This window comes from Austrofundulus limnaeus, unplaced genomic scaffold, assembly GCF_001266775.1.
Source record: "Austrofundulus limnaeus strain Quisiro unplaced genomic scaffold, Austrofundulus_limnaeus-1.0 Scaffold82, whole genome shotgun sequence".
NCBI lineage: Eukaryota > Metazoa > Chordata > Actinopteri > Cyprinodontiformes > Rivulidae > Austrofundulus > Austrofundulus limnaeus.
This window is the reverse complement of record NW_013952484.1, coordinates 1,545,229-1,557,265: the sequence shown is the minus strand read 5'-3', so window position 1 is coordinate 1,557,265 and position 12,037 is coordinate 1,545,229. Positions and strand designations below refer to the sequence as shown.

Sequence of the window (12,037 nt, the reverse complement as noted above, 5' to 3'; positions counted from 1 at the left end):
AACCCCCAACCCACCAATGGCATTTAAATCAAACAGGGACTCGACTTAGGTCCCCAAATGCAGCAGTTGTCCCCAAATGTAGGCATTTTGTCTTAAAATTGCCCCCAAATGTCACCCCCCCACCACCACCACCACACACACACTGTTAACTGTGACTGTCTTTGGCAAAATCAGGCCAAAACAGAGGTTTCTGTTGACACAGAAGCTGAAACTTTTCTGCTCCTCAGAAAATGTCAGCCTAAAAAGAAAAGAACCTCACCGAACAGAAATCAAGTGACTGCATGCCAGCACACCATTACAAAGGCTCTATTCATTCACAGAGTCAAACAAGGGATTTAGTTCCAGATACTGGCTGACACCTGTCTGTGTTTGTGCCTGCAGCTTGGCTATCAGATATTGAAGCCAGTCAGGCGGCGACTCGTGGGTCAGTCTGATTAAATTTAGTGTAAAACAGCCGCTGATCTCCTGGCAAACCTTTTTCTACTCGTACACACAAACATGCTCACAAAAAAAAAGAAGCAATACAAAAAAAAATGTGTTCGGTGGTAAATTCAAACACCAATGCTTGATTGCGTACACATGAATATGCAGATTAAGYCAACCAGAACAAATCACTTTAAATCACTAACCAAATGCTTCCCCTGAGTCTTCATCGTATGATTTGCAGGACCTTCTMTGTAGACCTGCCACAATAAGAAATTTTTCTGTACAATAAATTGTCTACAATATCGTTTGGAGACTGTTTTAAATTAATATAATGATACCCCACCTTGTCCCCTTTTATAAAGCATGATGATGATGATTAGACCTTTATTGTTAYTGTACAGAGCACAAAGAAATTACAGTYCAGAACAGTCATTCAGAAGAAGACCGAACATAACAAACATAGGAGAACAGGTGCTCTGGGTCATGCTGCCACTGACCCTGCACAGAGCAAAGGATCATCATCATGAAGGCATCATGAGGAGGCGCAACCCTTAAAAGAAAAACTAAAAACCACACAAGGGAAGATGAGGGGAAAAAACGTTATATTATATSAACAATGTGACACACAATGGTGTTTWAAAAAARCTTATGGAAGTTTACGAAATTACAAAAAGTTATGAACTGACCTGGACCGAAGTTTGGGGAAAAAAAACACATTTGCTACTGAAGCTGTAAAATCGCTTTGTATGTGTCTTCCTCTTGCTTCGTATAATAACGGCGGCCACCCTCACATTGCGTAAAAAAATTCATGTAAGTGTACGTAAAGTTACGGATGGACCGTGAGCAGAGTTTTGTGAAAACAACAACAGCTACTRAAGCTGTAACATCGCTAYCCACCTCTATCCAGGCTGGCACAGTTTATTATTTAAGTCTTCCTCTGGCTTCCTAAAATAATTGCGGTTACCCGAACGCTTCTTATAAAGTTTAGGGAAGTTTATGAAAAAAAAAAAACCTCTTGGCGAAACCAGAGGTTTCGAACGGTGCCCTGTGACCGTCCATAGGCGGCATCAGCTGAAAGAAGGTGTTTGAAATCCACAGACTTTCCTCTAGCTRAACGCCTGTTCACGGGGCTATAATGCTACAGCAGTTATGAGACCACAAACCTGGAAAATACTTGATACAAGAGTTCACTCCTCCCTACGCTAAAGACTAGAAAAGAGGGCGACATGAATAAAGCAAACCAAAAATTAACAACCTCGTTTTATTTTKAYCTCATTTTAATTTATCATGCGATTAATTGACTTCCACGCATACAGAGATATATTTTTAAAACCTCATAGAAACTGGAAAACTACAATACTTTCTCTGCAGTTTACACATCAGTTTGTGCTTTTCCTACAAGGATGGATGTTCTACAAAGCACTTTCCTCCACTTTCACATGTAGATCTACAATACATGCAAGCTTGGTTTTGCCTATAAAATCCCACCCAATTTGTTGCCTGAACTGAGCTCAGAATCCATCTCCAGGACTAATCACAGGCCGCTTTCAGTTCTGCTACACTCTTGAAATTCTTTGGCACATTCATTTCCCCCAAACATCTCCTCTCCTCTGCCATCTCTTTTCATACTGCGTGTCTTTTTCTTCCAGGTGACAATGGCCCTCCTGATTAGAATTAAGCCTTTTTTTTGGCCCCCTGTAGCGAGGAGTTCAGATGACAAGATGTAATCAAATGGATTCATATACGCCGTATGAATAATGCGTCAACCTTGTGCGCCGTACCGTTTCACCCACCCTTTTATGTCGAGCACCGGTTGTGGACAATGCCTCCTCTCTGAATGTTTAGTTTAAAAAGTTTTAATAGGAATCCCAGAAATGTCTGAGCTGTAATTGAAAGSCACAATGCTGCTGTTTCAGAGAGTTTCAAAAGGTAGAAGGAGGTGGCAGCAGAGGCATCAGGTGGTGAATGCAGGCACCTTTCACCTGTCACTGACTCCTCCTGATAAGCCTTCCAGGCTGCTGTCAGTGAGGGGTGGGGGGGGGGGGTGCTCCTGAAATCTCCCCTTTCTTTATTCCGATATTTCACTGTTTTAATTTTCTTGGTTTATCCAGACATGCTTAGAGTCATTCATCTGCCCACTCGTGATTATTCATGCTGACTTCTGAGCTTGTGACAATGACAAACTCCCACCAGCGAAGGAAATGTTTTGCCAGTCGGCAGCCGTCGGGGTTTAAATTAGCGCTTTGAACTTTGGTCATGCAGGGAATGTGGATGTTTCCCCCGAAGAACTACTTCTCTTTTTCTTTCAGCTCATCGGAGCAAACGTAGCTGTGCAGAACGGAGGTACTTAGATATAAATTGTGGAACGTCAAGAATGAGATTAGCAATATTTTGTCCTTCCATGAAGCCGCGATGAGGAATGACAAAAACTGCACGTAAAATGTCAAAGGTAAAAAGCAATTATTCTTGAGAGGCTGATAAGTCACAGCGACAATCTGTTAGTCTGAGAGGGTCACGTTTGTCAAACTGCTTAAGCTGCTGCTCTTGTTCATAAAATCAATGTGTAAAGCATTTTTTTTTCACCTCTCATTGTGCCATATTGAGTACGCATATTTCATCATGCTCTGCCTGCTGCTGTATCCTCATCTGTTACTTTAGTTGACTCATTGTTTTCTATTTTGAGGCATAGTTGCATGACGGAAAGTTTCACCTGCATTGCACAAGACTCATCTCCATTCAGACGCACAGCAGGTCTAATAAATCAGGAGCACCACTTATTCTGATTGCAATGAGGGGTGTGCATTTTAAGCTAAAACCTCCTTTAAAAATGYCCTGTAATTATTGGACACGGCCAGTGTTACTGAGCATCAACTTGCAGCAATTCATACTTGTCACATCGTGCACTTATTGTGTGAAACTATGAGATCTTTTTTCCTTCTATACATTTTTTTGGTATGTAGCTCATTTTGCAATTTTTTGTGCTACACTGCCTGGCCAAAAGAGGTCACCACCAAAAAAAAAAAGCTCACACTCTAATATTTTATTGGACTGCCTTATCTTTGATTGCGGCATGCATTTACTGTGACATTGTTCCGATAAGCGTCCTAGACCTGACTAGGGCTGGGTATTGGTTCAAATTTCCCAAATCAATTCGATTTGATTCACAGGGGCCCGATTCGATTCACAACGATTCAGGGCGATTCACGTTTCAGTTTAATTGATTTTTAAATTAGTTAAGGATATCATGCCGTAACACATTTACTTTGATATAGAAGACATTCTCAAAGGAACTAATTCTACAAACAGTAGAAACTAATTCTAACTTGGTGCATTGGTAAAATTAGAAACATAAAGGGCAAACTTGTAAATTGGAGTTTAATCTTGAAACAAAACTGTCTCAAGTTTCAAAGGGTTTAAACTAAAAACAAATTGACAGAGAAAGTGTTGGATTATAAATTAGTTTTTAAGAAATTAAGAATTAAGAATAATTTTCTTGATCACTAAGAAGTGATGGAATAAGGTTGCAGGAGGGCTAAAATAAGTGTTTACTTCTGCTCACTCTTTTGAGTGTATGAAAATTGTATATTTGTAACGTTTTTGTTAGCTTCTGTTCAATAAAACTTAACAAGAAAAAAGAAAGAAAAGAAGTACTTCAGCTAAAAYATTCCATCACTGTGAATTACATTAAGATGTTTCAAAATTTTAAAAATAACATTGGTAACAAAACTAAACAGTTTTGTTAGACTGAGAACAGTTTCAGTAAAATGTTTACATACCACAGTTTTGGTCCGACCATCAGAACCAGCCGCTCGAAGCTTCGCATCCTGCTACCGCGTCCGAGCGCAAAACTTTGCAAACGAAAGTTGTCATGGCCTCTGTTATCTTTAAGTTCAGTTGATAATCAGCTGGTAATGTTAGTGATTCCTTAGTTTCTTTTGTTTTGCCCGAGACAACTTATTGTCGGGAGCTAACATTAGCACTGACTGTCACCTGGATGTAAACCTACGGCAAGCCAGTAGTGACACACAACACGGAAACGCGCAGCTTCATCGCACACAACACCCGTGGGGAAAAAAATCGATCTCGTGACTTATGAATCAATCTTCCCAAATTTGAACAAGAATCGATCCAAATTGATTAAATTGTTTGTTTTTTTTAACCCAGCCCTAGACCTGACCAACTGCAGGAACCCCAGATCATAGCACCGCCCCCACAGGCTGTACAGTTGGGACTATGGGTGCATCCTTGAAGATGATGGGTCCCCACTACCCCTCAAGTTTTCAGTAATGCCTTGGACAGCTCTTAACCCAATTTTAGTAGTTTCTGCCATCTCCTTAGATGTTTTCTCTGCTTGATGTGTGCCAATCTCAAACAGACTAATATCTTTTCCACGACCATAGGATGTGTCTTTCCACATGGTTGTTTAAGAAATGAGAAGCAACTCATTGCACCAGTTGGGGTTGAATAACTTATTACCAGCTGAAAGATAATTACCCATGCAGTAATTATCCAACAGGAGGCTCATACCTATTTGTTTTTAGTTAAATCCAGGCAGTGTATTTAAATAGTTTATATATCAAAACGTTCAGCTCCTTCAAGACTAGGGTTGGGCTTTGTTTCAACATGTAGGGGGTTGACATATCCTGACAGTAAAGCAGTGGTAGAAACAAATTCTTAGACACGAGTTGTTGTATGAAAACTTTAAATTGTAAAAATAAAAAACAGAAATATTAGCAGACCCAGTTTATTGATTTCAGTTGATTAGAGTTCTCATTGCCTTAAGCTGTTTTGCTAACTTCAAACAGCAGCAGTCTAGTTTTGTTTCTAAGAATTTAAATGTCTACAAAAATAAAAAGTTTTTCCTGCTTTGAAATTTGAGGACAGTCAAGCATTGCAGTTTTTGATCATTATTCTTGATAGCATTTCCTTCGAGTTATTCTTTTAAAGTGAGAAATATTCAACCATCCTCAAAACCGCACAGTAGCTTATTGCCTTTATTGTTTCTTATTACTTTTTCCCCACAGATAAGAAATAAAAAAGCCTATTTTCATACTGATATTAAAGTCACTGACAGACATGAAAAATATAGGATTTAGACAAATAAAAGGAAACATTGACAGCTCTGATGTATTTGTGGCTACTGCTGGGCTTTAGTTGGGGGGATTAGAGATAAAAGGCGCAGAGCTGAACAGCACTTTAAAGGACAGGTTTATTGCTTTCAAGTTAACAACAGCCTGTGATCACAGATGTTCTCATCCAGTGAAGCTGCCAGGTTCAGTTCAAACACACTGGTGTGTTAAAATTTAAACCGGTTTCAGAGTGGAGTGTCCACTCGAACGAGCTTTAAAAAAAGCCCAATAAGAAACATTCGAGGGGTTATTTGTAGTGTACAGATAAAAAGACTAAACATCATTTTATGAAATAAGATACAGGGTGATGACAAAAGAGGAGGACAAAGGATTTAGAGTATTTTAGTACTTGTTGAGCATCCAGATCTGCTTCAGTGCACTCTGGACTTCTTATTATTTCAGAAGTTTTCTTCTCGTTTGCGATTTTAATGGTGACGGTTGTGGGTGCTATTTAGGGCAAAGATTTTCATTCTCATCATATTTTGTGTTTGATGGCCTGCCATTCTAATAAAAATCACCATAATTAGGGTCTAAATGTCTTCGTATGCGACAAGCACAACCTTAACAGCTAAATTTAAGCGAGACCACAAACAATGGAAACCATTTGCTTTTGACTGAGGCACTTTTGTTTCAGAGCCATCAGTGTCCTCCACCTGCGCCGAGGTGCAGGTTTTTTCTACGATGGCACTCAACAATGACAGCCAAATTATTACCATGATATCAGTCAGTCATCAGTCACACAAGGGCTGGAGCGTATTATTTCGTTGACAGAAAAGTGGAGTGACACTGAAGGGCTGAATGGTTTGGCTCCTGAAAGAACATTTTATTTAGTATTTTTCAACATGTAACTTTTTCAGTGGTTGAAACGGCTGAAGACGTTCACACGGAACCATATTTCATAGGTCAGAGTTGATGYCTCCCTCTAGAGCAGAGATGTCAAACTCATTTTCACCAAGAGCCACATGAGCATTATGTGGCCCTCAGAGGGCCCATTGTAATTAACTTTGATGTTTCATGTTTAACTTTGACTAAACATGAACACCATATTCCTCGTGTCATTGCTACAACTGAACATCACTAACAAACTAACTGAGCTCTACCTGGTATTTTCTGCTTATRAACAGCGTTTTAACACATCCTCTTATAAACACTGAAAAGTATGTGTACGATTTACTAATTGTGAAATAAAAATACAGAAATACTATTAAAAGTCTCTAAAGTGGTTTGTCTTATTTAACTGACATATTTCAGTTAGTTAATGTTAATAATGAATTTTCTTCTTACACTAAAGTTAGTTATGGAGTTCCTCAGGGTTCAGTGCTTGGACCAATCCTCTTTACTTTGTATATGCTTCCTTTGGGTAAAGTTATTAAACAGCATGGGATAAATTTCCATTGTTATGCTGATGATACTCAGTTATATTTATCCATGAAACCTGATGAATCCAACCAGTTACTTAAACTACAAGCATGTCTTACAGACATAAAAACATGGATGACTCTTAACTTTCTGCTTCTAAACTCAGAAAAGACAGAGGTTATGGTTTTTGGACCTGGACATCTTAGGGATCAACTTTGCAGCCTTTCACCTCCTCTGGATGGCGTTAATCTGGCCTCCAGTTTTAATGTAAAGAACCTTGGTGTTATTTTTGATCAGGATATGTCTTTTAACCCCCACATTAAAAATGTTACCAGGACCGCCTTCTTCCACCTGCGTAATATTACTAAAAGGAGAAACATTTTGTCCAAAAATGACGCGGAAAAATTTATTCATGCATTTATCACGTCTAGACTGGACTATTGCTCAGGATGGGAGACTGTGATGAAGTGATTCAACACAATCTGCTAGCTTTTTCTTTAGAAGAAGTTCTTTTTTTATGTACAGTGCCCTGAGACAACATATGTTGTGACTTGGCGCTATGTAAATAAAGTGAATTGAATTGAATTGAAAAGTAAAGATAAGAGCTTTACTCACTTGTTGAGTTGCGGTGAGTTAGCTGCCATCTTGAATTCTGAGCTCTCCCACTTTCTGACAGAGAATACCCACTAAAGGGGCATTCCAGTTTAAATATACATGTTGTAAGTGGTAAAATCCCACTTCCCAGTACAACTGATCCGCAACAAAAGTAGCCTACAAAAATGCAATTCAAATGGAGATTTTACACAGCAAATTACACCTGCTGCCAGCTACTTTTGACATCTGTGCACCTCCAACTAGTGGTGGGATGCCGCCATTCTGCGGGTAAAATTATCAACATGCATTGCAGGAGATGTATTTTATGGTCAATGCTGGGTTTAAAGCAGCATACACTTATTTTAATTTAATAACATTAATACACCTTTGAAGCTCTCATGGGCCACATAAAATGTTGTGGTGGGCCACATTAAGCCCAGGGGCCTTGAGTTTGATAAGTGCTCTAGAGTGACAAATAAACGGAAATCATTCTGGGAAAATTTCTAAATGTGTAGCACTGGATGGGTAATGATGTACCCTTAAGATAATTCAAGGTGAAACACTTTAATCTATCATTTTACAGCTCATATTGTATCTAATCTTGTAAATCCTATTACCTACAGTATATATCATTTCTGCCTATATAAAGCCACATATTTTTCCCAATCAACCTGTAAGTCTTTGAAGTCTCCAGCTCAGGTTGTTTGTAAAAAAAAAGCCTTCATAAACCAAAGTTATTGTAGTTGTAAAGCAGCCTTAGATTTAAAAGACCTCATGCTGTCCTGCGGTACACTGAAGATGTGTTGCTGTATGAAAGGCTTTTAGACTTGTGTCAGAATACTCAGTTCTGTCCCCTCTTCTTTTTGATAGTCCCTGAATGTTTTTTTCTTATCTTACATGTAGCAGCTTTGTAGTAACTGTGTCATCACTTTGCTTTTTTTGGAGGGGTGAAAAACATTTCCTAGTTGTCACTGTAAGGAGAAAAAAAAAAAGCTAACGTTCAAGGAAAGTGCTGAAAATAGTTGAGAGCTCAGTGGTTCTCATTATGACATTTATGAGCTGTGGAAATAGCTTTTGTTTTCGTCGTACACAGAAATGTAATATTTGTATGCAGTGATGTGAAATGCACCGTCACTGAACTACGTCTGCCTTATCTACGGCAAACCGTTTTACAATTCAGTGACAAAAACGTGGTTTCGATTTCCCGTTTTCTTCTTCCCATTTCTTGTCCTTGTGTGGAGCAAATAGCAACAAATCCCCTGCGTCACATTCATTAAAACCCATTGACGATTCAGGCAGGCCCATTGTGGGTCCTCGGCGAGGGGGTGGTCCGAGCATTCGCGGTGCCTGCTCACTTGTGAAAGAGGTTATCAGCCTGTGCAGCTGCTGAATAGTGATGAACATCTGTGCGCGGGGAGAGCTGATGCCATCCACGGCTGCAGTTCGAGTTTACTTCCCGCCGACTGTCAGCAGAGAGCGAGCTGGCTGCCGAATCCACAGGGAGACCTCTGCATTTCAAAAACCCACCCTCCAGAAAGCCTCTCAAAACAGATCTGAGTGTGGCGTCTGACAGCCAGGTGCCATCTTGAAATATATACATGCACACACACACAGGAAGAGCCAGAGGAACTCAGACATGCCAGCCTTGACTCTGCAGCTGAAAAAAAGCCTTATTTTTCTTGTCCTGCTGCATATAAAGAAACTGTTTGATCAGTTTTGGCATGCAACATTTTTTATTTATTTAGGGATATTTTTTTGTGTGTGTTGCTGTGGTTTTGTTTGGGTGAAAAGTAACTTCTGTACAAAGCAGAAATGGGAGCTTGAAACTTTAGTCTCCTTGTTTTCTTTTCCCGGGGTTTTAGAAAGGACACCCTGTGGTGATGAGAGCGATTCACAGTGTGTGAGTGTGTTTGTGCATTTGTTGTTTTGTTCAGTATTTTAGGATTCCTGTGTTGTATTCRTGGAGAACTTTATTACCTGTAGCTMTAAATCAGAAACTGTTGCAAGAGTTGCCAATAAACACCACATTATAATAGGATCTTGTTTATATTTGTGCCAGGCTAATGCTAGATTTCTTTGTGCTGTACCTGTCCTTGGTCTTATGAGCCTTTGTGCAAACAGTTGTTTTATCTGTCCCTGTGTGTATTTTTCTTTAGTGATACTACAAGTGTAGAAAACACTTGAGTTTTTTGCATTTTAGTTTTAAGTTTTGTCATATTTTTCTGTCTAATTGTTGTTTTTTGTTGTGTTTTTCAGTCATGAGACGCAGACGACCTGTTGGGATCATCCAAAGATGACGGAGCTCTACCAGTCATTAGGTACAAAACACACAACTATGTTTCATGACTTTTGGTCTTATCCTAATACTTCGTCCAAAAATGTGTTAAATTCTTAAAGCGACTTATGCAAAACCCACTATTTTAGCCATTAAATACATGTTGCTCTCCACTTGTTGACTGTCTAGGAGTGCAGAAAAGTTGAATTTAGTGCTGCAAAGATATCTTTATATTCTGTTTGGATCATATTTTTCAAATCTTCAGTTTTCTCTATCTTCTATGACGTTTTCTGAACTATTACATCAAAGTTTTTGCAGAAGAACTTCCAAATAAGGCATTAAATTACTTCATTCTCCTCTGGTTCTGGGTCAGACTCTGGCTCCAACATTTAACTCTAGATGGACAATTCTTTCCATATCTTTTAATTAATTTGCAAATAAAAGTTTTCYGCGAAGCTAAATAGTCGTAAACCCATCTATCAAACTAGAATGGACCGCTCTGGAAGCTGGCGGGGGCGGGGCTTAAAGCGCCTTATTTGGATTTAAAGAGACAACCTCAAAACAAGTTGATCTGAGACACACCTCAGACAAGGGGCGGGGCTTGTGGAGTTACAATAAGGAGGAATTCAGACCAAAGCATTGCAGTTCCACATAGACCAAAGCTGAATGATTTAAATGTGCAAAAGGAGAATTTAAAAGCGTGACACGTCTTCTTTAAAAGTAGTGACACTTGCATAATGGTGTTTAGCAGATACTTAATATCTTGGATAAAATAAAAAAATCAGATAATGTATTACAGTTGTGCCTCCAGCATAGCGATTGTACCAAATTTCCTTTTAATGGATCAGCAGGAATCAAACGGCATTAGAGTTAGACATCACAGCACTCCATAAGAGCTGCTCCAGAAAGCTTGTTATTATCCCGATGTTCATTTATTGAATTGGGAAACTGTTTAGAGGTGGCAGAGGGGGAGCATATTAGGCCGTCACAGAAAAATAAATAAATAAATAAACAAGTAAGCCTGAAAAAGTACAGGAAATATCTCTCTGCTTTTCTGCACCGGGACACGGGGGCCGACACAAGCACAGATACTAGACTCATTGTTATTCTGCGTGTGTTGGCCTGCTGGCAGGTACAAGACGCACATGGTGCATCTGCAAAACTGTGCATAGTCCTAAGTCTGAACAAATGTAGTTATGTGCCGGGGCTCAAAGAAGGTCAGTTTGTCAGATAAATTCGTAGAACTCACAAAAATGCCTCCTCCGAGTGACTGACAGGAGATGGGAAAGGAATCCTTTCAAAACAAGAGCGCCCCATTAGGGGGACGTGAAATGATAAACTAGATCCTTTTTTTTTTTTTTAAACCGGTGCTGTGGAAATTTGAGGTGAAAATAAATTMTTTGACCACAATTTAAAACTGTATGCTGTCTAAAGTAGGATTGCTGTGGATCAAAATGTCAACCAGTCAGCAAGATGATTAAACATATCCTCTGAATCTGAAGTGTTTTGTCAAAGAGTGGCTGAAATTATCTTAAATCACAAACAGAAAGTCTCTTTGCWGCCATAAAAAGCAGATCTGCTTGAAGCGAGTTGCTCTAAGTTGGCAAGACTAAAAAGTAACAATTCATTAACAATTGATGTAAAACTCATTCTGAAAAGAGCTGCAGGTGGATTATTTACTACTTTTTCACTTTATAAATAAGATAAGGAGTTTGTCCAAGAGGTGTGTTAACATGGCATTTAACGTACAGTTAAATACCTCCTTTCTTCTCCTCTGTCAGTATCCAGAGTCATGTCTGCATCCCTGAGGGGTGGCCGGTGTGACTCCTCTTTAACGAGCAGCCTGATTGGCATCAACCTTTGAAAACGTCGGGAGGGTTTTCTGGAGGCCAGCAGCTCAAACAAATAGCAACGTCCTGTTTTAGAGACAAAACTTTCTAACCTAATTAACACCGTCCACATTAGCACCGCCCTAATTCAGTCTCCGTCCTAGACATAAATGAACAGAAGCCAGGTTTCAGTGAAGACACAAAGCCAGCCCGTGAGGCCCTGCAGGCAGAGGTCGCTCGTACTCATCGTTTTTTCTGTTTTCCATTTACCTTTCTTCACTTTGTCTCTTCTCCTCCCTGTAGTGGACCTCAATAACGTGAGATTGTCTGCATATCGCACGGCCATGAAGATTCGCAGACTGCAAAAGGCACTGTGCTGTGAGTAACACACACACACACACACACACACACACACACACACACAC

The 12,037-nt window shown here is 39.6% G+C and overlaps 1 protein-coding gene across 1 annotated transcript in view; it reads left to right on the top strand.

The window, feature by feature from the left end:
• Positions 1–12,037, top strand: part of utrn (utrophin) — a gene marked incomplete in the record, with an annotated part of 237,438 nt that overhangs the window by 170,892 nt on the left and 54,509 nt on the right. Inside the window, 2 exon segments of the mRNA XM_014011589.1 lie at positions 9,765–9,826; positions 11,916–11,990. Of these exon segments, the coding sequence (XP_013867043.1) occupies positions 9,765–9,826; positions 11,916–11,990 (137 nt within the window).